The following is a 25333-nucleotide window of genomic DNA, read 5'->3' as shown; positions in this document are numbered from 1 at the left end:
TAGTCCAACCCCTCTACCAGAGCAGGATCACCTATACCAGATCACACTGGAACATGTCCAGGTGGGTCTTGAATATCTCCAGAGAGAGAGACTCCACAATCCCGCTGGGCAGCCTGTTCCAATGTTCCATCACTCTCACAGCAAAAAAAATTCTCCTCATGTTTACCTGGAGTTTTCTATGCCTCAGCTTCCACCCATTGCCTCTTGTCCTGTCATTGGACTTCATTATCACAAAATTAGTAATGTGAAAAATGAGTGCAAAATTACTTCAGTAAGTACATGTGAGGTTTTGCAGGATTCAGATGCAAAGTATTTCAGAGGCATTTAGCCAAGCTGTAAAACATTTACTCCTCCCCCTGCCATAAAAAGTGAGGCCAAAGCTAACAAAAAAAAATTGCAGCCTTACTTTTTGGCCACGTGTAGAAACGCTTCAAGTAAACTGCCTACCACCACACTGACTCAAACTACAAGGAGCAGGTGGGAGAACTAAATGAAAAAAAACCAAAACCAAACTGATATCTCCAAAAAGCATTTGCATTCCAAGTATTTTTCAGATTGTTCTCATCATCAGAGAAGAAGAGATATATAACAGGCCACTGATGAAACATCAGTAACTTGTTCCTCTAATTAATTATGTCTACCACTGATAAAAGTTACCATTTTTAGGGACTGTAATTGGTTTCAAAGAGGCTATGGTCTGACCAGTGAGAATATATATCTATATCTATATATATATATATATATAGATATATATATATATACATAAAATATTTAAATATATAAAGAAAAATAATGTGTCTAACCAGCCTTCAGTGATAATCTGTAGCTATTTTCCTTTAACAGGCTTGAAGAAAGACAAGGAGAGAAACACACTTTGTTTAAATTCCATAAAGTAAGAAATACTCATGTCAGCAATTCACTCCATTGAAGAGTATAACTGCAATTCTGTCTGAGCAAGAGTTTATTTCAGGAAAGAGGCTTTTGGAATAGCTACTTATGGAATGTGTTATTTGGGGTCAAATGTTTTACTGCTTTGACAGACATAATGTACTGTCTTTTGTCAGTGGAAGTAAATACAATTTCTAAATTCTAGACCGTTGCAAAGCTTTTAAAAAATATCTGGCATGTATTGAGGAAAAACTAAAATAATACCTATGATGGACCACCTATACCTTTCATAATGATAATTCCTAGCCAGCACAGAATGATTTAGAAATAGATTTCTCTAGTAAAGACATTGGACAGTTTTTCCTAAGTGGTTATATGCACTAGGTATCAATTCGATGCCATAAAAACACAGAGGTTTTAAGACAAAGACTTTTGAAAAACATGACTGAAATATTCTGAAGAAATATCAGTAATGATTTGCTCTCATTTAATTAACTGAATTTAGGGTCTCATTATTTGCTCTGATCTCATGCCTCTTCCCATCAGGTTAAAGTAGATTACATTAGCCATCAGGTTTAAACACAGTTTGCATAATTTTCTCAAAAAAACCCCAAAAACTAAATAAAGTGTATATTATAGAATGCATATAAAAAACGATAGTGACAAATTTGAAATGTAAGAAGGCAGAGGAAGAAGTAGCAATTAATTCTTGCTCTGAAGCAGATCAGAGAAAATTACCGAAGTCCTGGGTGGTAATCTCTATCCTGCCTTTGGCTTTCCCAGAAAGAAATTTTTAGTAGAGACAAAAATGCTGTAATTGATGCTGAAATAAAAGATGTAATTTACTTAACACAGTCTTTCTAATGATCCAGATTTTCAGCAATGGTTATTTTAAAAACAATATACAGACAAAGGAATGTCTTTGATATCAAGAATAATATGCCGTGTGAAAAACTGAGCACATTAGGTTATTTATGAATTCTCATTTTCAGTAAATAAAGTCATATCACTCAGGATTATTTTGTATAAGTATGTCCTCAAGTATCTGCTATTTTCTCCATCAGCTATTTCATTTAAGCATCTACACAAAGCTCATATTATCACATATTTCACTAAGAGCCTCATTATCCATTCTCATTGACCCCTTGGAAAGTGCAACATACTGGAATTTAGACTTGGGTTACCTGCATAAATGACTATCTGTGATGACTAACAGATAAACAGTGTAACATACATGAGAAAACAAAAATGTGGATCTCACATAATGATCCTCACTTCTATTACCTTTCTGACTGTAAACAATTATTTCCTTAGTACACAGTATTTGGGCTTCCAAGATTGTAAAAGCACTGAGATATGTAGTATTGTGAGATGGAGAAATTCTATTACTCCTCTTGTATAATTGGCAAATTGAAGTTACATGGAATATAAATGAGAATGATTTAGGATAAACAATCACCCTGATGCTCTGAGATCCAGTGATAAGTACCATAAAAAGGAAGAGTACAGTTACACATAATGTTCTCTCAATGACCATTCTGCTTCTTACCTTAACACTTTAGTAGAAACCAATTATTAGTTACTGAGTATTGTGACTTCCTCAGTGAGGAACAAATTTGTTTCTTTCAGTTTCAAGGATTTGATTTGTTCCTATTCAAATTATTTAACAAAATATTCCTAACTATTTTGATGCAGCTTTACAATAAGAGATTCATTAGGAAAGAACTGTTAAAAGTGCTTCATTAAACACAGAAAATGCATGGCAAGTCTAGATTCTTGTTATCCTGATGCTCATGACTGTCGCTGCTTGCATGTGCTGGCATTGAGCTATAAAACATTGTTGTGCATATAGCTCCAAGACTCTTATTTTCTACATCCTCAAAGCACTCAGCAAGGCAAGGGCTGAGTTATATGGAAGTGTAAACACTAAGCTAATTGTTGCTGCAAGGAGCTGACTAACATGGAAATTGCTAGTAGCTGCCAAACTCTTGTGCAATAAAGATGCAATTTAGCATTAGTGTTCACAAAGGTGTGACCAGTTTTCATTTTGCAACTGCTAAGCATATTCTGTTTGGAGTAGCAGAATGTCTTCAAATACAGCAAAAACATTTTTTCTAATTTGAAAATGCTCCTGAGGAGGTTAAGTGCTTGTAAAAACAGAGAAAAACCTTCTAGGAAAAAAAAGTTCTGAGTATGTTCAAGCCTTGAAAAAGCTCAGTAAAGGCTTTTTCAATTCAGAAATCATGGTCTAATGGATATTGACATCCATTCAGTGAATTGGGTAAATAGGGATACTCTAAACCACACAAAATGAATAGCCACCACTATTAGAATCACAGGCAAGACTCATTATACTACAGACCATCTGGATGAGAGGACCATCTTGGATGGGTTGTCATTCTCTTAGATTCTAGACACAACAAATGTATAATGTTTTTCCTTTGAAATAAGGGGAAGCAGTTCCATTTGACACAAAAGCACCAGAGAATTACAGTAAGTTCAGAAGCTGTGCAAAGGCCCTTAAGTTTCTTTCAGAGGACCGTAGGTGGACTGAGCCCTTCATTAGGACCAAAAAGTTGCAAAATGTGGGCTGGTGGCTGTGGTTGAATGGCCACCTCCTTCTGGCTATGAAAGAAAATGGAGAAAGAACTGAATAAATAAAATTTGACAGCATTGATATGGGTAGTGCTAAAGGCCTCTCTTTTTACAGAATGCAAGGAATTCTCCTCTTTCATCAGTTGTTATAGCTTTTCTGGTTCACAACCAAAAAGTCACATGGAAAGATGCACATTGCTAAGGGATTACTAGGGTTTGAAACATGCAGATGTAGCTCTAGGGCTCTTGCATTCCTAGTGAGTTGCTTTCAGGTAGCCAAGCCTCATGCTCGCTTACACAGTCAAGAGTATCAGATGACATATTCAGGATTTATCTCCCAAGCCAATATTGGATCTGATTTATCTCCAAGCTGATAGGAACTGATAATGATATTAACATTAGTGTAAAGAAGATGAAGAATTTCCATTCAGATAACACCTTGTCTTACTTATAGAATACTTACATCCTGCTTCTAGGTCAGCACAGGGACAGACCTTGGCAAGTTCAGACCAAGATATCATTTGCTGTGCCCCAAAGCTAGTTCAATTAATGGCTTTATAGATCCAGCTTTCACTGCAGTACTTCTTGCAGCAATTACTATTTAGAGAACTTGCTTTGCAAACAAGAGTGTACTGTTTCATTGAGATAATAGGGCTGTGGATAGGGATTGTTAAAGAGCAATCAGCAAAACAGGACTGGTAATGAATCTGATGAAACTCTCTGTTTGACTTACAATATCTATTTTGGAGCTGAGTACGTGCTTGGTATAATAACATTATTGATGCCTCATCTCATTTTCTCTTGCAAGGGCTCCACTTCTCAGGTGCAGACAGAGAAGGTTATCCAATGTTGTCTTAGGTGACAATAGAGTCTTTCTGTCAAAGACGCTGGTCGAATCAGAGCCCTTAGCAACAGTAAGCACTCCTGGTAGAGAAGTTAGTCTCATCTGGCTTAGGTCTGGATACAGACTAAAACACCCCTTGTAGATACAGCTACAAAGTGAATATGTAACTTTCCATGATCTAAAAAACTAGATGGTCACTTTGAACCCAAAATTTTTGTAAGGCAATGGCTACACATGATGTAAATTCATGATGCTGTAGACATTTTCTTAGTTTTGCTAATATTTCTTCCATAAAACAAGACTGATATTTACAAAGCATACTTTCAAAATATTCTCAAGGTCTTCTTTGTCCTTCTACATCTAGAGTAGCAGACTTTCTTAAGTAAAGAAAGGTACTAATTACAACAGGTATTACTCAAGAGGAAAAAAATAGCCTCTCAAAACAGATTCAGTTCCAGCTTAATTTTCTTGCTTGGCAAGGACCAAATTTTGTCTCTGGTTCTGCACAGTACAGTTATTTCAAAGCCGAATAATACTTGGCTAATAAAAATGCCATTACATCTTGTATTACATCTCCTGTGACCAATTTACTCAACATCAGAAAAATAACACTGCTACTCCCACTGCTACATATATTTATCTGGGAGCTGAGTTTTCTAAGTTGGCTAATGCATTTTATTATATTAACATTTGTGACTATGAAACTTTGCTAGAGAAATGGAGTTAAAATCCTTTGATTTGTAAAGGTTTGCTTTTTTTTTTTTTTTTTTTTTTTTTTTTGGTAAATGATGTTTATTCCTCTAAGGAATCACAGATATTTCCATGGTCTATATGATTATGCAGACTATGTATGGATTCAGTATTGTAAGGCCTACCATTTGTACTAGGAGATGTTTCATCCTGTGGTCTCAGTTTGCTACATCTGTGTAATCATACACCTTGTGTAAGCACAAGGATCTCCACTCTGACAGAACAGTTGAGATGAAAAAAGGAGAGGGAGGTTGTATCCCCCAGAAAGCACTCCTGAAGATGTCACCAGCTCTGTGTGAAAGGAATTAAATATTTTACTTTATGTTTTGTCTTGCAGCTATCATGCAGATTTATTTTAAAACAAAATTATCATATTTAATAGCAGCCACTGCATTATATTGCAATTAAAACCAGATAATCTCCAATAACAACCTCACCTCATTTTGAATTACTCAGCCTTCCACTCATCTTAGTATTACTGATTAAATAAAGTTTAAGAGCAGAGGTTTGGTTACCTTTGCTAAATGCCATTGATAAATTCAATTCTCCAGCTTGCCCGGGTTCCTCTGGATGACATCACACTCCCTTGATGTGTAAACTACACCACCGAGGTTGGTGTCATCCGGAATCTTAATGAGGGTGTAATGTTTCTTTTTTCCATGTCATCAGGGACTTAACCTGACAACAGGTATTACTCAGGAGAAAAAAATATCTTCTCAAAACAGATTCAGTTCCAGATTAACTTTCTATGACTTTTCAAATGAGTTTGGCTTGGGAACTGTATCGGTCAATTCCTTCAAGAAGGATTTTGCTTCTCTTGTCCTTGTCTTGTGATCCATCAAGTCAGGAGGTGTGAGGAGAGAAGCTGCTAATAGAGACTTGGGGAAAAAATGTTGTTGAGCACCTCAGCATTCTCCTTGTCTGTTGCCACTAGCTCATTATTCTTTCTCATCATGGGGGTTACACTTTCTCTAACCTTCCTTTTCTAGTTGAGATACTTGTAGATACCCTTCCTGTTATTCTTTGTATTTCCTGCCAAGTTCAGCTCAAGACATGTCCTAAGGATCCTATATTGAAAAACAGTAATTCAGGAATTCCACACAGTTACTGTTTGTGCCTGGGCTCAGAAAATAAGGTAGTACATCAGATCATGAGACCAGAACATTTGGCATTCCTTTGGCATAGGCTTTGCCAAGGGCAGCTTCATTTAGGTTTCTCCATACAGCTTAAAACTAGCATAGCAGAATCACGATCTGCAGTCAAGCCCTTATGAGCTCATGTGTCCACAGTTCTTAAACTTGTGTATAAGACTAGAATCTCACTGTGCTCAGGTTGTAAAAAACTCTTTATCAATACTATAAATTGTTCCAACAGTAAACTTAGATGTTTTCATTTAAATGAGTGTTCTATACATGATATGCACAAGTATATATCACACTACTGAGAAGACTTACTTTCCAGTCTTACTTTCTTAGATAACAGCTTTTCTGCATTATCTTAATATCTTTCTTTTCAGCTATAGAATACCTAAACATTGATCATCTGATGGAGACAATGAGAATGACTGTGGCCTGGTTAGAGGCAAATTTTATTTAATTTATAGGTAAAATAGCAAAATACAGCTGTTCAGGACTATTCAGAGCAGAAACTATAGAATATTGATGTTCTGACATGAAAATATTTTAGTGACATTTAGGATGAGAATATGTGAATTATTTTTAATCTCATTTCAGTATTAAAAAAAGTGGTAACATTCTTCAAATGGCAACTAGTTTCAAAGAATAGACATTGTTGCTGATAACACTCATGGAAAGGCTGTACAAGTTCATTAGTGCATGTGAAAGAGAACTTTTGCTGTGAATGAGTGTTCTCTGCCCTACATTTTTATTGCTGTCTGGTCTGGTTTTAAATGTTCCAAATGACTGAGCATCTTCAATTTAATAAGTCAAGCTATTACACAGTCTGGTAAATTTCACTGTCAGAAAGTGTTACTTGATTTTCAGTTATAATTTTACTTTCTCAATCCATCACTTTTCTAATTTCATATTTTTCACATTTCCGTAAGTACTTCCTTCCATCTTTGGTGCCTGAATTTGTCAAGAGCTTAAATAGTTGTTCACATAAGCATATGATTACATAATCAGTTAGTTTCTGTTAAAATACATGTAATATTTATAAAGCTACATCAGTATCAACCAATTAATGTGTCTATATAGTAAGATCATCTAGTTTGCTTTGTAGCATTTTCTTATCTGTTGTTATTGTCTTGTGGACAATTTTGAAAAATAATCTAAAAGTATTTAAAATAATTTAATATTTAAAAATTATTAATAAATTATTAATTGCCCATTAGAATAGAAGATGACTAGCAGAGTTGCATGTCTGCAATAAAAGTTTCTGGGAAAAGATAAATGGGTAGAGCACTAAGCAATAATAAACCAAGAGAAGAAAATACCTGTGAACAATATTTGGAAAACTCTATATTGTTGCTTTTTGGGGTATTTTTGTTTAACTGTAGCAACTGTCCTATTTATTCCAGTCCCAGAAATATGTGTGCTTAAAAGAGAAACTAGAAGTAAAACTGCATGTTCTGGTATAAGTGATCCTGCTCTGGCAGGGGGGATGGACTAGATGATCTTTTGAGGTCCCTCCCAACCCCTAACCTTCTGTGATGCACAGAATCACAGATTTAAGCAAGTTGGAAGAGACGTCTAGGATCATTGAGTATTTCATTCTATGTTCATTCTATATTCATTGTTTTTCATTCTATGAAAACCCACACTTTAGCCTAAAAATGCAGAGACCTTCCCAGACCTCATTGCCTCTACCTTTATGGCCACCTGAAGTGCAGGCAGCAGAGCAGGCTGAACATTAGTGCTGCTCTTAGGAAGAACCATGCTTAGAATATGCATTGATGGACTGGACACTCTGTGCCTGGCCCTCCATATACTGAGTTCATTCCTGTCATAAGGTGATCCACAGGCTGTTCAAAGGCTTGATATGAGGGCTTGACTTTCCTCTGTTAGTGACTTACACCCACGTAAGTTTTAACATGGATGGCAGGAGAACATGAGATTGAGTGCACATTTGAATCGTGTTTGACTGGCAGTGCATTTAAAACTATAGGCCTGTCTGCCACTCTTTCTGACACTCTGCTTAAATTTGTTCTTTCAGAATAAATGTGCCAAATTCCACACACTGGAGAAAGAAAGCAAGTTATCCTGGGGAACACTCCTGCTTCATGACCATCCGCTCATATCAATGTGAAAAACAGCACAGCTGCCTTGGCATTTCTTATTCCAGTAGGATGTGATAGTCATGGTATCCACTAAAACCCATGGAAACACAGGTGTCACAGAATCACAGTATGGTAGCAGTTGGAAAGGATCTCTGGAGATCATCTAGTCCAACACCCCTGCTGAAGCAGATTCACTAGATCAGGTTGCACAGGAATGTGTTTCTTCAAGAAAGGCTAAGAAAAGTTAGGCATAATCTTTGGTGCACCACTGTTCCTAGAGTTACAATAATTTAGCATAACCTCAATGGTATCATACCTGATTTAATATAGGGTTTCTGAACAAAATTTGCTAGTGCATTGGAAATGATTAATCACCTGCTCAGGTGCAGTTTTTACACCCCAGCTTTGGAGTACTAGCATAACAATCTGTGAAATTCAATAGTGACCTAAAAATTATGGTCCAAGTCTTCACTGATTACAGTGTTGAGACAATAGATCAGTATAATGGGGGGAAGTTGTGAGGATGTGAGTACTAATTCTCGATGTGATATCTAATGATTGTTATATTCAGGAGAAAATGTGAAACCAGTCTAACAAACTTTGTTTTCTCTAAGGAATAGAATAAAAAAGTTAAAATGTGAAAAGGGAAAAAAAAAAAACCCAAAACCAACCAAACAGACTCAAATTACTGAGGCAGCACAAAGATTATTGTTGTGAAATCATATCAGTTGTGTAACAAACTGAGAAGGCAAATAGCTCTTGTTAATGCCTCCAACTGAGCTGCTAATCTCTACACAGCTTTCAGATGCTCAGTGTTGTATAAAGCAGTGTTATGCAAATTAGCTAAACACTGTCCAGCTTTTCAAAATTGCTTTCCATTTATTTATCCTTCTAGAGCCTTGTCAATATGGAACTTGTATCTTGGGGAATTAGTATGGGAGATTCTTAAACAGTTTAGGAATCAAATTCCAAAATACAGCTCCTCAAGGGTCCTGGTCACTTGTCCAACAGATCTAGGCATATCAAATCAAAACAGGCTGCCCAGGGAAGTGGTTGTTGTCCTGTCTCTGAAGATATTCAAGGTGAGGCTCAACAGGGCTCTGGGCGACCTGATCTAGTTGAGGATGCCCCTGCTTACCATAGATGGGGTTGGACTAGATGACGTTTGGAGGCCCCTTCCAACCCAGGCCATTCTATGATTCTGTTTATTGAAGTTAGATTATCTGATTGTCATTAGTGACAAACACAGTCAATATCTCATAGGTGACCATCTTACCAGTAAAGTCAAGACACACAAAGGGCAACATGAAGAGCTACTGATGTCCTCTTTAGTAAGAATAAGTGTTTGCAGTACTTGTTTTTTGCACTCAGATTAGAATTCTCCCCTTATCTCATGTCTTATCTCATATCTTCTTCCAGAGATCCATGCTCTAACCAACAGATGATAATACAGTTGATGCTGTGATTATTTTTTTTACTCTCTCTTTTACTAGTTTGTTCTATTTCACAGAAATTCCTTAAATACTAATTGCAACAAAGGCTTCTGTCTCCAAAGTGAGTGCTGTAAACATCTGACTGCTGAAGCATGGTTATCTCCAGCACAATAAACCCCCAGCTTTTCCATATAAAGGAAGACAGTTTTAGTTAGGCTGAAAAATTCCCAATTCTATAGTCAATGCCACAATATGAATTTAGAAAAGAACAATGAGACTAAGGAGTATTCTTGCATTCAATAAATTCACTATTTTGCTAAATATTTTAGGATCTGAGTTTTCATCTCATATGGCAAGATCCAGTCTATTCTAACTGATGGTCTTGAAATTAAAGTGTTATAATCTAAGAGTCAGCGGGTTTTTACAATTATGCAGTCATTTTAATCAATTAAGACAGCAAAATAAAAGAGTTCAGAGGAATTAACTATTGTAATAATATTTATGTATAAAAAAAAAAAGTTACTCTGTCCTGGCAACATCAGATGGTTAATCACAAGACAAAACTTCTTAATACCAAAAATTATACTAAAATTTGTCAATATCTCTCTCCTGTTGGGAGATTGAGAGCTGGAGGCTGTATCATATACATGTCTAATAAGTGTAAAAGGAGATAATCACTCCCCATTCTCTCTGCCTTTGCCCCTGTTTACAACACCCAGGAAGCTCCTGGTCTTCATTGCTGCCAGGGTCACCATTAGCTCAGGCTTAGCTTGCTGCCCACCAATTCTCACATTCATCCCCATAAAGCTGCCCCTAGACAGGCAAGATCAGCCTACATTGGTGCCAGGGGCTTTTCCTTCCCAGGAACAGGACTTTGCACTTGATTTTGAATTTCATAAGGTTGGATAATATCTCCATCCTCTTCTGAATGGAGCCTGAGCCTCAAAGTATTGAATAGTACTCTCAGATTGGTATAATCTGCAAAACCTCTTCTAAGTTGTAAAGTTATTGAAGAGGACCAGTCTTAGGATGGACTCCTGCAACACATATTACTGTTTTCCATGTAGAGAACAACACATTAGTAACTATCTTCTAAGCTTTACCATCCACTAAGTTTACCTTTTTACTTATGCTACTGTCTACCCTTTGTTGCTGTAACATCCTAACTAGAGTACAAGAATACTGTGGGAGAGTTTAAAAAGCCTTGCTAAAGTCAAACTAAATGACATCTTGTGTCCTCCCATTGTCTAGAATTCCAGACATTTTATCAGAGAAGGCAATCACATTGGTCAGGCATCATTCACACTAAATCAATGCTGACCGCTGTCCATTACCTTACTTTCCTTCATGGATCTTGAAATGTCTTCCAGGAGGACATGCTCCATCATTTTCCCAGGAACTGAAGTGAAGCTGAGCAGCCCATAATTCACTAAATTGCCCCTTTGGCTTTGCTTTTTGAAGACAAACATTAACACTTGCATTTCCCTCAGTTTCCATAGCATTTCAAATATGGCAGAGGGTGACATTGCAAGAGAACTAAACAATTCTCTCTGCACCTATGAATGTAGCCTGTCTTGTTGTCCTTGTCTCATAAGTCTTAACTGAAGCTGAGCTCATAAAGGCAGCTTAGTATGTGTCCTCGCCCAAACATTTGTAAGCCTGTCTTTGTTTCCAGCTCTTCTATACCGCCTTTTTTCCACTGAAGTTCTGCCATAAGTAACCTGCTCTAACTTATCATCCTGAGTATCAGGACAGATTACTTGTGTCATTAAACACCAGCAAGCTTTCTTGAGTAACTTAACCCTTCAAATCTGGCTCCCATGGAAGCCCATGAGTAGCAGATACAGCTGTGTGCCCTCCTTAGTTGTCCTATGCAGAAGTTATTCTTGACATCCTCTAGAAACCTTCACTGTTTCCATCCTGCCATGTTTGCCCATTCAGCAGATGTCAGGGACATTAAAATTCTCGTCTTTCAGACCTATTGGACCCTGGAGAATAGTTCACAGTGCTTCTAACTTCCTTGCCCTGTTACAGCCCCAAACCCCTTAGGATTCTTAGTTTCTAAACTCTTAGGACTAGCAGCTCCCTTTAGCTCCCCTCAGTCTCAATATGTTAAAAGCAAAATATGGAGTTTCCATTTCATGCAAAACTTTGACACATTATGTCCACAGGAAAAAAAAATAATCTACCTCTATTTTTTCCCCCTGAACTTTCTAATTTTCTCACAAAACTAATTTTAATTTTAAAATTACTCTATTGCAGTTTATTCACCAAACTCAAGACATATTTATTTGATCTGTCTACTCTAAAATAGCTGAAAATAATGAATTCATGTCTGCTTTCTCTCAGCCTCCCCCCCCCAAATAGGATATCTTTTGTCCTCAAACTCTAAAGAAGAGAAAAACAAAGAAAGAATCAGACATATCAGATACCTGTGAATCAATCTGCATGACTTGGGGATGCTCATATGTTATGTAATAGGGACAACATATGAAAAGAAATACATTCTGTGAAAGGGTTGCTCCTCTTTAGTCTAGATTCTACAAAATGAAATAAAATCCTGTTCATTTTAGTCAGCTATTCATTTAGTGCTGAAGGCCTCTCAAACAATAGTGTTTAGAAAAGTCTCCATCTTTCATAATCCTTCCAAATTTCTACAAGGAGGTTTATTTATATTCATTTTGCAGCATATCTATATCTGGTTCACATTCTCCTGTGTCAGTTTAGCTTGTTTGTTCATTTGTCTGGTTTTTGGGTTGAGAGAGGAGATATATGGATTAATTCTATGCCAGACCTTGTTGAAGGTCTATTAATAATTTCATTATTATTTGAATCTGGATCTACGAGTAGACACAGCATGTAATTTCTGTATACTGCAAGTTATTACTTAATGAAAGATTTGAAGATGTTTTACAGAAAGAGAAAATAATTTCTATCCTATAAAAGAATCTTGAACATGTCCAGAGAAGGGCAACCAGGCTGGTGAGGGGGCTGGAACACAAGCCCTATGAGGAGAGGTTGTTCAGCCTGAAGAGGAGGCTGAGAGGAGATCTTATTGCTCTCTACAGCTACCCGAAAATAGGTTGCAGCCAGCTGGGGATTAGTCTCTTCTTCCAGGCACCTAGTGACAGAACAAGAGGATGAAGCCTCAAACTGTACCAGGGCAGGTTTAGGCTAGACGTTAGGAAGAAGTTCTTCACAGAAGGAGTGATTTGCCATTGGGATGGGCCATCCTGGGACACGGAGTCACCATCCCTGGAGGTGTTTGAAAGCAGACTGGATGAGGCACTTAGTGCCATTGTTTAGTTAATTAGAAGGTGTTAGGTGATAAGTTGGAATCTTGAAGGTCTTTTCCAACCTGGTTAATTCTGTGATTTCTGTGATCTTTGATGCCTCATTAACAATTTTGCCAACTTTGAGTAGGCTCTTGAAAGGGCTGCGCTACAGAACTATGCCAATCAAACACCAAAGCACCAACACCGCTATGCACTGAACTGAAGAACTGTTTGCCTAGTGAAACCACATGCTACAACCACATAATCTTGAAAGTTTTCTTTGAGCAAAGCTCTCTTCTGAGCTCTACCACAGAAACAGTTTTTAAAGATTATCATGTTTTATTCTAAATACATTTATCAGCCTTAGCAAAATATACAACTTGTTGTTTTGCACAGAAACAGTTAGTATTTTACTAGATATTAATAGTTAGGGATTATATCTTATTGTTTTGTTTGATTGGGTTTTTTTTTAAACTGAGACTGAATATTTTAAAAGTATTAGCCAAAAATACAATATCTGTTATTAATATTACACACAATACGTAGTGTAATCTCTATGTAACACACAATTCATAGAATCATAGAATCAACCAGGTTAGAAGAGACCTCCAAGATCATCCAGTCCAACCTAGCACCCAGCCCTATCCACTCAACTAGACCATGGCACTAAGTGCCTCATGCAGGCTTTTCTTGAACACCTCCAGGGACGGTGCCTCCACCACCTCTCTGGGCAGCCCATTCCAATGCCAATCACTCTCTCTGGCAAGAACTTCCTCCTAACATCCAGCCTATACTTCCCGTGGCACAACTTGAGCCTGTGTACCCTTGTTCTGTTGCTGGTTGTCTAGGAGAAGAGAGCAACACCTACCTGGCTACAACCTTCCTCCAGATAGATGTAGACAGCAATGAGGGCACCCCTGAGCCTCCTCTTCTCCAGGCTAAACAACCCCAGCTCTCTCAGCCTCTCCTCGTAGGGTTTGTGTTCCAGGCCCTTCACCAGCCTTCTTGCCCTTCTCTGGACATCTTCCATCACCTCAACATCTCTCTTGAACTGAGGAGTCCAGAAGTGTTATCACAGTTGAAAGACTAATATTTGTCAAATAATTGCTGATTGCATAGGATGATATCTCTAAATTACTTTTAAACCCTTGCTAATAATAAGAATACTTAATTGGATATAAACTGATTTCCTAAATACCAAATACTTGTCAAGGTTGGAAGTCAAGAATCATAAAAATCTATTTACAAATGATAACAAAAAACTTGGAGGCATAGATGCTTAATTCCATCAGGAAAAGGGTTTGATGATATTGCTGGCAATTTCTATGACTGCTACACTCATTCTTTACAAAGAGTACTTCCACAGACGCAAAAAGATACACTGAGGTGCTTCAATGCACCACATGCAATTAGAACCTGTACTCTTTCTAAGATCTTTCTTAGAGGCTAACAGTGCTCCTCTGGATGGCATTTCTGGCATCTTCACAATTGCTTCTTGTCTTGACAGACAGACTCTACAAAAACAATACTCAGTCAAAAAAATTCTCCATTCTGAATGATCATGAACACATACATGTGTACTTTGCACAAATGTTCCTGTAGTTGATTAGTTGAAATACAGGTATGCCTCTAAAATTATCCTAACTGAACAAAGGCATTACTGTTAAGTCACTATTTAACCTAGTATGAATACAGATTCTTTAACAGAGTATTAGAAAACACCTTACAAACCACGGCATTCATAGCCCAGCCTGTGAAAGAGTGTAAATCTGTACTACTTGAACTGTTACTCAACAGCTCTTGCTGTCAAGGCATAAGGAGGACACTGTCCCTCAGCAGATCAAAGCATTTGGTGGCTTCCTCATAGATAATTAGTGGGAAAAAGGAACTCTTAGGAGTGGAATTTCTTAAACTGTTTCTCTAGTCCTGGCCTATGTCCTCATATTAGAGAAGACAAACCCAGTTTCACAAAAAGAAACCAAACCAACATAAAATAATTTTAAAACCTCCTTAAAAATAGAAACCCGAGTCACAAAGTAGAAAAAAAAATATGTTCTCTGTGATTCTTGATGTGCAGTCAGTAAGTGCACATCTTCTTTGTAAAATGAGTAACAGAAAAATTCTACATGATCTAAGATGTATTGCAATATGTGTGACAGTGCTGAAAAGAAACTATGTGGTGAAAGAGCTTGATGGGAATTCAAGCACTAATAACTATATTAGTAAGTAGGTCTTAGAATTAACCTACTTTCTTTATAGTAAGAAAATGACTATAGAAATGTGTCTACAAAAAGAAATAGCCTTCATTTAATGACAGAGGTGTAATAATGATACCTAATGGGAACTCTAATATAACACCTTCAGTATCAGGGGCAGAGCTGTAGCAATTTACTACTCTTGTTTTCTTCATAACAAATCAATTCATCAGTGTTTCATGCTGCATGTTAGGAACAAATTAGCTTAGCTTCCTCAGTCACTGATGCATTTTATTGCATTCTGACTAAAGCTACATCTTGCAGACTTCTGAAAGTTACCCTTTAATCTACTACACATAAAATTACATTATAAATATTAAAATACATAGGACAATGGAAAGTTATTAAATTTATTGCTGAATAATATAACTGCTTAGCCTCAAGCAGAAAGCAGTAATAATAACCTCCGAGCTGTAATTAATTGGGTAAATAAATTGCTAAACTTTAGATGCTGATAAATAGAAGGAAGCTAAGGAAAATCAGCAACTGTCAGCAATGCTGTAACACTAAGGAATTCCAGATAAGATAAAATCACAGAAAACACACTTACAAAATATAGATTTAACAGAGAATTTGAGAGAAGAGTAAAATATATTCTCTTAGAATGATTAGAATACACCTCAATATTAAGTATCACCAACCTCAGTTTTTCAGAGATTATTTCCAACACAGAAAGTATGTGCAAAGACAGATATATCTTACATACTTTCAACCAAAGTACAAATAAATTGTTGAGAAGAAAAAAAAATCTATTACATACAGAAAATCTCGTGTATGGACATACTCAGTGATGCAGTGATTCGGGAAGAGAAGAGAATATGAAAAGAACAGAGAATTAAAGGACACTTACTGGGGAGAACCACATCACTTTAAGAATCCAGATCGTCAAAGAGAAGTTCACAACGAGGATGATAAGCAGGAGGAGAACAAACAGGTAGAGGCAACGCTTCCTCCAGCCATAAATTCCAATTTTGTAGACATATCCATTCTTCGGCCTCTCTAGGCTAGTGCCTGGTGTAGTTGTAGTGTATTGTTCACGTACCATCTGCTATGTAAAGAAGAAAAGGGATTGATTAGTTGAGCCTAATTAAAAATATTTATATAAGCCTCTAAAGAAAATATGAAGATGTAATTGTAATAGCAAGTTACTATAAACAAGGAACTCTTGAAAATGCTTTCCAGGTAAAACTTCTTATCACATTGCACTCAAATTACACTTACATCTTACTTTTTGATACATACAATGTGATGTTTTAATATATGAACAACATCAATTGTCATTTTCAGGAGGCTAAAATGTATTTTACTCTCTATAAGACAGCAACATTTTCCTTCCATTCTTCATAACCTAATTCTCTCATAAAAATATTTCATAGGATCAATCATAATCTGTGGTTTACAGAATAATATTATTTTGCTGTAAAAATAGTTACAAGTGTTAGCAGTATCTTGTAAGCACAGGTTTAAAAACACTTCTACATATTCTTTCCTCTATTCAGTAATAAAATGTGCTTATTGTGCAGCAAAACTTAGTATCACTGAAATGCCCAAATATGTTAGGCTTCACAATCTGCATATATATAAAAAAAGAAAATATAAGGCAAATAGTGATTTCTCAGTTCATCAGCCATTCATATTTAAAGATAGTAGCAATAAACCCAACACTTTCAAAAAGCCTCTGTCACTTTTTATTTTTGTTTTTAAGGAAGCATTGTTTGAATTCTATGAAATCATAGAATCAACCGGGTTAGAAGAGACCTCCAAGATCATCCAGTCCAACCTATCCCCCAGCCCTATCTTACCAGGCTGCTCATCCTTAAACCATGAGGATACTCACTACCTTTACAGCATAGAAAACACCAACAATTCAAACCATTCTTTAAGACTTACAATTCAATTTCAGCCACAAGAATAAACATCAGCAGGTGAAGCTGCTTATCTAGAACAACAGTGGGCAGCATTGCTCTCATTTCCATCGATATAAAATGTAAATAATAAAAGGCAAACAAGAAAGAAAAAAGCCCAAGCACTGATGTCAAAAAGACTTCTTGCCTGTCCCAGGAACCAGGTATATTTTACAAGCATCTTAGATCAAAGCACTGGCCAACTTTCCTACAATATAATGTTTTCAGATGAGAATATCTTCAGTCGGTTTTCACACAAGCTCTCCTCTCAATTCTCAGTTTACTCCTGGGATCACTGTGCTCTGCTCACACAACTTTCAAAAACATGATTAAGTTTCATCCTTGCCCAGCTGCTGAATTACTGTAAGTCATTAGAGAAGCTCAGGTCTCCTTCAGAGCCATCCTGTTTCTTTAACAAGACTGTGGCTCTCAGTTCTAAGTCTTGTCTTTAGAAAAACATCAACATTCCTCCCTATAGCTTCCTACTGAACTACAACACAAGGAACACAGTACAAGTTTACATCTGAACACCAGTTAATGCATTACTTTTTTGCTTATATATGCACTATTAATTTTATTTCTGCACTTCTATTAATCTTTTAATGTGCTGGTTATTTGCATTAAAAAATGAGACTTCATCATTGGCAGTTCATAATGTAACTGTGCTGCTGCTACCATGGCACAATATTCTACTTAATTTTTCACTGCTTTCAGTCTCAGTTGCTCATGATACAGTGTACATAAATCTTTTAGTCTGCTGAACTGAAAACAGTATCATGATTTATTAGTGAAGAATCATAGATTCTGAAATAACTTGGCTTAACGTTACTGCAAAACATTGTAGACTTACACAATGTTACTTAATAGTCACCGCATGAACTACTTTTGTTTAAAAGCATCAGATTATATTTTTCAGTCCCATGTATTATTCAAGCACCTAGTACTGATGATAGGGTACTGTTTATATATGAGTTGCTGCTATTGTTTTGCTGTTTTCCCACTAATCATTGTACAATCACTAACCATTTCCAATAATCATTGTAGAATCATAGAATCACAGAATCAACCAGGGTGGAAGAGACCTCCAAGATCATCCAGTCCAACCTATCACCCTGCCCTATCCAATCAACTAGACCATGGCACTAAACCTTATCACTTGTATAAAACTAGCCCATCTTAAAGCTGCTCTACCATGCTCTGCCAAGGAAGAGAAACTGGGACATTCATACAAACAATGGGTTTCCTAAAAGTCTTTGAAAAACTTTTATCGTTGCACACAGATTGCTCCTGAACACTGTAACTTACAGAATGGGATGCAGTACCTGCTAGCTGGTGACACCAACAGATACATTGTGAGAAATAACTTGTGCAGTCCTTCCTTGCTCAGGTACAGTATGACTATCTAATACCCTAACACAGGGTATCCCCCGAGTTTCTTACAGATTCCCTCATTACACATGCTTGGTAAGTTTCAGTATAATAAGAAACTATAAACAGAAATAATTGCCACAGTAGCAGAAGCTCCAGTCAATAGGTCATTTCAATAGGCTGTGGGAAAATGACCATTCATCAGAAACTGCCCAGGATCAGGAAATTAGCTAAGCCTTTGACAACAAATCTCTATCTGTGACATCCAAGTTTTGTCTATTTCTTGTGTTGCTGATGGCTACCCCTTCAAGGTAAATGTCACAGCAGTAACACCATTTGGTGGAGTAAATGAATTCTCAGATCTCCAAGTTTTTATTCTAGCTTCATTACAGTGATCTCTGAGGTCAGGATTCATCCCACCAACAATTTAGCTATCAGTATCTGAGCCAGTCAATCTGGACTCTTTTTCTCATCAATAGAGATAAACCTACCTCTGTGGGGAACTACTTATCTGACTTATTTCAGATGTACAATTTAGACATCCAATGAACTGCACCTTAGATGTGTTATGACACTAAGCTGGGGGCAGATGCGACTGGATTGGAGGGCAGAAGGGCTCTGCAGCGGGACCTTGACCACCTGGACAGATGGGCAGAGTCCAAGGGGATGGCGTTCAATAGCTCCAAGTGCAGGGTGCTGCACTTTGGCCACAACAACCCCATGCAGAGATACAGGCTGGGGTCGGAGTGGCTGGAGAGCAGCCAAACAGAGAGGGATCTGAGGGTGCTGATTGATACCCACCTGAACATGAGCCAGCAGTGTGCCCAGGTGGCCAAGAGAGCCAGTGGCATCCTGGCCTGCATCAGGAATGGTGTGGTCAGCAGGAGCAGGGAGGTCATTCTGCCCCTGTACTCTGCACTGGTTAGACCACACCTTGAGTCCTGTGTTCAGTTCTGGGGCCCCCAGTTTAGGAGGGACATTGAGATGCTTGAGCGTGTCCAGAGAAGGGCAATGAGGCTGGGGAGAGGCCTTGAGCACAGCCCTACGAGGAGAGGCTGAGGGAGCTGGGATTGGTTAGCCTGGAGGAGGCTCAGGGGTAATCTTATTACTGTCTACAACTACCTGAAGGGTGGTTGTGGCCAGGAGGAGGTTGCTCTCTTCTCTCAGGTGGCCAGCACCAGAACGAGAGGACACAGCCTCAGGCTGCGCCAGGGGAGATTTAGGCTGGAGGTGAGGAGAAAGTTCTTCACTGAGAGAGTCATTGGACACTGGAATGGGCTGCCCGGGGAGGTGGTGGAGTCACCGTCCCTGGAGCTGTTCAAGGCAGGATTGGACGTGGCACTTGGTGCCATGGTCTAGCCTTGAGCTCTGTGGTAAAGGGTTGGACTTGATGATCTGTGAGGTCTCTTCCAACCCTGATAATACTGTGATACTGTTTAAATTCTCTGGGAAAAAAAAAAAAAAAGAGAGAGAAATAAAGCAAGCCTGGCATGACCTTTTCACGTGTACAAAAAAACATGTTCTAGACATAAACATTTGGTCAAATTAATGCTAACCAGAATGATTTTCAGAAGCATGTAATTTAACAAGATAGGATTACTTTGATTCCTTTTCTCCTCTGTTCTATTTTTATCTTGGTGTAAAATGTTCGCTGTGCCAGTTGAGGGCTTTACACACAATGTATTATGTACTGCTGTTTAATGAGGCGAGGTCAAAATCCATTTTGCATTTCACCAAAAAGCATATGAATTTTGAGATTGTTTTCAGCCCTTCAGAAGTTTCACAGGAGTCATGTCCCAACACAGCACTGCTCCCTTCAGTTGTTTTTTTTTTTTTCTGATAGAAAACAGCATTATTAATACTGTCAAAAAATTATTTGGTTCCAGCAAATGGGTAATGCTGGCTTAGACAACTGAATGCATTTTTCTACTTCATACAGTATTTCATGAAGACAATTAGTGGCCAAGCAATACCAAGCAATTACAGGGGAAATCCTTTAAGAATTAATAATGTTGGACTGTTTCTTCTGAAAGAATCAACTTTCCATATCGTTTGTAAGTTCATGAACTGAAATAACATACAATAATAACAGAATAAATAACATAGAAAGCACAGAAAAATAATCATAGATCTGACTTCTGGAGAAGTAAAAAATAAATTATTTTGCAGGTTTGGGCTGTTTTAGGAAGCTGGGCTGAAAGGAAAGCTTCAGGCAGGCAGATCTCATAGTTCAGTGGTGAAATTTGCCAGGACTGAAGAAGCACTCAGAAGGAAGACAACAGATGTTTAGTACCATGATGAAAAAAAAGTGATTTCTAAACAGAATAACCACGAAACTGTAAGCTGGTTGTGTAGGAGCACCAAGAAGGAAATAGTTACTCAGCACCTCAGTGTACATGGGTTGGAGAAACAATAAATTTGCATCATGGATAATGGCTTTGGAACCTGTGATGCTTATAATCTTTTTCAAAGAGTCAGCACACAAGCTACAGAGAGTAAGAACAGTCCTGGCAACCTATAGTGTAGGTAAAAATGGCAATTTTGTTTCTGAAGGAAATTTCTAACATAATTCAAATGGGCCATGAAAATAGGTATTATTTGGATCATGTCACCAGTGTCATAATAGAAGTGGAAATTCTTGGTATACCTACTCAAGGGTCCATGCAATCAAATGTCAATTAAGATTAAGCTCAACTACTCATGTATTCCTTACAGATTTTTGTATACAATGGCCATAATCCATGAGATCGATCTCTGTCATGATAGTTTGCTATTTGAAAGTATCTTCCAGTTGTCATCTTCTGTTTTACTAGGATCCATTTTTAGCCAATTACTTCTTGCCCATTTGCTGATTTTAAACAAATGCTAAGTGCTTATCAGCTGCCAAGACATTTGTTATAGATTTAAAATGAGATATATAATGTGCATACACTGCAGATATTTTGACCATGTGAGATTCTCATGTGTTCAGGTGTTTCTTGTAAGCGTTGCACATAATGCATGAAATTCATGCCTACAGAAATACACATACGAGCTGCTGATAAAAGCGATGTATGTATGTTCTTTATCTGATGTTACCAAAGTTGCTCACTGAAAACAGGTATCCAAGACAGAACATTTCTTTGGATCTATTCTGCCTTTTCCATGCAAGACTACGAGGAGAGGCTTAGGGAGCTGGGGTTGTTTAGCCTGGAGAAGAGGAGGCTCAGGGGTGACCTTATTGCTGTCTACAACTACCTGAAGGGTGGTTGTGGCCAGGAGGAGGTTGCTCTCTTCTCTCAGGTGGCCAGCTCCAGAACAAGAGGACACAGCCTCAGGCTGCGCCAGGGGAAATTTCGGCTCGAGGTGAGGAGAAAGTTCTTCACTGAGAGAGTCATTAGGCACTGGAATGGGCTGCCTGGGGAGGTGGTGGAGTCGTCGTCCCTGGGGCAGTTCAAGGCAAGGTTGGATGTGGCACTTGGTGCCATGGTCTAGCCTTGGGCACTGTGGTAAAGGGTTGGACTTGATGATCTGTGAGGTCTCTTCCAACCTTGGTGATACTGTGATACTGTGTGATACTGTGACTTGAGAGGCTGGCCTCTATGACTCACCTGGTTCAGAGGTTGAGAAGATTTTTATGTTAGTATCTAGCTATCAAAAAACTGTGCATCAATAAGGGTGCTGTCGGATTTAGGTTAGCTGGGGAATCAAGTTTAAAAAGCCATTCTGATCACTCTGGAATATTCAATTAAGACAGCTGTGTTTTGAAGAAGGAACTTGTACACTTATCAGTAAGCCAGCTTGGAAAAGCAAGCTGAGTAGAAGTTTGTTAATTGAATTATTTTCAGGAATTATTTATCTGTAAGATAAATATCTGTAAGATAAATAATAGGACATTATTTCAATTAAAATAAGAAATCTCAGTTTATCTCACTTGCAAAAACATGTTTTCACTGGTTTTGTGCATATATGTCTGTTATTTTCTTGAATATAAATAATATACTCCTTAATGCACAGTTCAGAACTTTATTACTTGAGTAAGCTTTGTCATATTGTAATAAAAATGAAATATAATACTACTTAGTTAGCTTATACTAATAGCCAACTATCATTCCATTGATAATTATATAATTGTTAGCATTTTATATTTTTGGACTGTTTCCAACTATGTTGAGATATTTCAGCAGAGGCAAGAAGTTTAGCGCTCAAGAGAACCTTTCAAATCCGAGCTAAGAAGAACTGGTGAGGTTTCATGAAGAAATTTGCACCACTGATGTTCACACTGTACAGCTTGTTTTGAAAGGGAATTTCAGTCATCAATGCTTCTTCTCCTCCTCTCTTAACATGCAGTATATTCATTCACATGCAAGAAAATTCACAGTATGTATAGGAATGAAAGAGGTGATAGTGATACACTGAAACAGTTCATTAGCAACGTCGTGGTAACCATTTAAACTAAATTCTAGTGCCATTGCAACCAAAATGTAAACTAAAGTAAAACCACATGTCAACCCAGGCAAGTCAGAACTGCTTTACTACTTATGTATGATCTGCATACAGCATCCTCATGGAACACTATGTTCAGCAATGTTGTTTCTATATAATGCATTGGGCTAGATGGGTATCATTATATAGTATGAACCTCAAAAGACCATTAAGATTTCAGACTTTGGTAGCATTCGGGCATGTATACTTTTGTCTTTGTGGAGGATGGAAGAAGCCCATTGATAAAGAGGAAACAGGTGAAGCTGGAGTATTTCCCAACTGTCAGAGACTGAGATAAACAATATATCCCAACATCTCAGGAAAAAAAAAAACACTTGTTTTGAGCTAAATTTATCAGAACTGCTAAGTGAGCATCCTGTTTGTACTCACTGTCCCAAAAATCCCCTCCTGCATGAGCTCAGACCCCTAGGAGCTCTCCAGTATGCAACAACTGGACAAGAAACTAGCCAAAGAATGCAGAGTGAGCTTGTGTATGCTAATGTGGGACCACCTGCCTGACTGCTCACCACCACACCTGGAACTGAGCTCCCATCACCTAACACACATAGGAGGTGAAGGCTTTCAGGTGTGACAGGTGATGCTGATTCAGTCCACAGTCTAGCAGATCCTGATTTATTGACAGAAGTGATCATTTCAGAGAAACTGACCGGACAAGGGCATTTCAAGTCTAAAAACCCCCTACCACACCTGGCTAAGCAAATCACTCCTAGAAAATGCTAAGTGATTCTCAGAAAAAGCATGCATACTCAATGAGGCAGCCAGGTAGAAGAGGAGAAGCTCTGACCTGCAGATGGATTGCTCCCCCCCCCCCCCCCCCACTCTCTTTAAAGAGACTTTCAGGATGCTGAATGACTCTGGGGTGACCTTCCTTCTTTCTGCATGGGGGTATTTTTCTTTTCTTTCTCTTTTCTCCCCCATCTCTCTTACCTCTTCCCCTCTCCTCATCCCTCCCTATCCTTCTGTGTGTATGTCATGTGGACACGATAAAACTAGCCTATGTGTTGACACCATTTGTGCCTTAGTTCTGTGCCTGAGAATCTGAATCTCTGTGAAATCACCCAGACTAGACTCAGCCAGCTCTGGACATTGAATGAAGCTTATTATTTACAGCTTAGCACAATATACATACAGATATTTACAGCATATACAGTTATACGCAGAAATATACGAGTTAAAAGGTAATACAGAAACACAACTCCCCTCCCAGAAACCTGAGTCCCCAAGAGGGTCTCCCAACCACCCCTTCACCTTCCCCCTACCTCTCTCAACCTTACCCCAGTCCCAAGGAAGAACAGAGGTTCAGCCAGGGGGTTAGGAAACAAAGTGAATTAATTAAAGAAACAGCAGAGAGGCTAGAGAGAGTGGGAATGCAGCTCAGCCAGTTCCCCAGCAGAAGTGCCTATCTGTTTTTATTTCTTGTTCTTATACATCTCAGCAAGCCTATGAGGGAAGCAGACATCACCATTGTTTTGCTTTCACAGCCTGTGATCTGGTTCCTCTCACCAAAACATTCTAGCTAGCTTCAAACTAGCAAAACTTCCCACACCTGGGACTCCTCCAGACTGGGACACCAACACAGGAAAAAAACCTGAAGCAACTCTGCTGCTCAAAGAAAAAAAGTAATAAGAAAGAAAGGAAAAATTTAGAATCAACATGGAAAAACTTTCAAGACAAAATCAGAAAGGCAGGGAAAACTCAAACTCTTATGCCTAAAGGAAAATTTTCCAATTCCTTTCACCTCTCCCTCATTCCAACATATCATATTTAATCTTGCCTAACCTTGTTCTTTGTTGAGATTTCTGTATTATGTAATATATTACCATTTGAATAGTAAACTAGTGTCATCAGCTAAAAAGAGATGGATCCCTGCAGTGTAATTTGTGGAAACCAGCAAAGAGATTAATATGGCCTGGTTAACTGTTTGCATACCCCGCAGTGCAAATTTACATAATGACTCTGACACGGTCACAATTAACAGCTTGGCACATTTTAAGTATCACTGCAATGGCTGAAAGGTAGCCACTGACACCATAGGATGAAGTTCTGCATTAAAAAAAATATATATTATTTGTCTAATACCTGTGCACTTTTGAATCTCACAGTAAAAAAGTTTTTAAAACTTTGTTTTCAATCTTTCAACTTAATTTACTTTTCCTCCTTTAACAAATTCCTAAAACATTAATCAGAACATAGAATCATAGAATCAACCAGGTTGGAAGAGACCTCCAAGAGCATCCAGGCCAACCTAGCACCCAGACCTATCCAGTCAACTAGACCATGGCACCAAGTGCCTCATCC

The 25333-nt window shown here is 38.0% G+C and overlaps 1 protein-coding gene across 5 annotated transcripts in view; it reads right to left on the bottom strand.

Annotated features, from left to right (window-relative positions):
• The window catches only part of SGCG (sarcoglycan gamma), a 163457-nt gene that overhangs the window by 68558 nt on the left and 69566 nt on the right, over nucleotides 1-25333 (bottom strand). For 3 of the 5 annotated variants that reach the window (XM_064171867.1, XM_064171860.1, XM_064171882.1), the window contains one exon: nucleotides 16129-16326. In XM_064171867.1, coding sequence (XP_064027937.1) covers nucleotides 16129-16323 — 195 coding nt within the window. In that variant the 5' untranslated portion in view covers nucleotides 16324-16326. The remainder of the gene's footprint in view (nucleotides 1-16128; nucleotides 16327-25333) is intronic. The other 2 variants (XM_064171873.1, XM_064171889.1) reach the window with 1 other exon arrangement.

The sequence above is a fragment of the Pogoniulus pusillus genome, chromosome 3 (assembly GCF_015220805.1).
Source record: "Pogoniulus pusillus isolate bPogPus1 chromosome 3, bPogPus1.pri, whole genome shotgun sequence".
In the NCBI taxonomy this organism is placed as follows: Eukaryota; Metazoa; Chordata; class Aves; order Piciformes; family Lybiidae; genus Pogoniulus; species Pogoniulus pusillus.
This window is presented reverse-complemented; position numbering and strand designations above follow the sequence as displayed.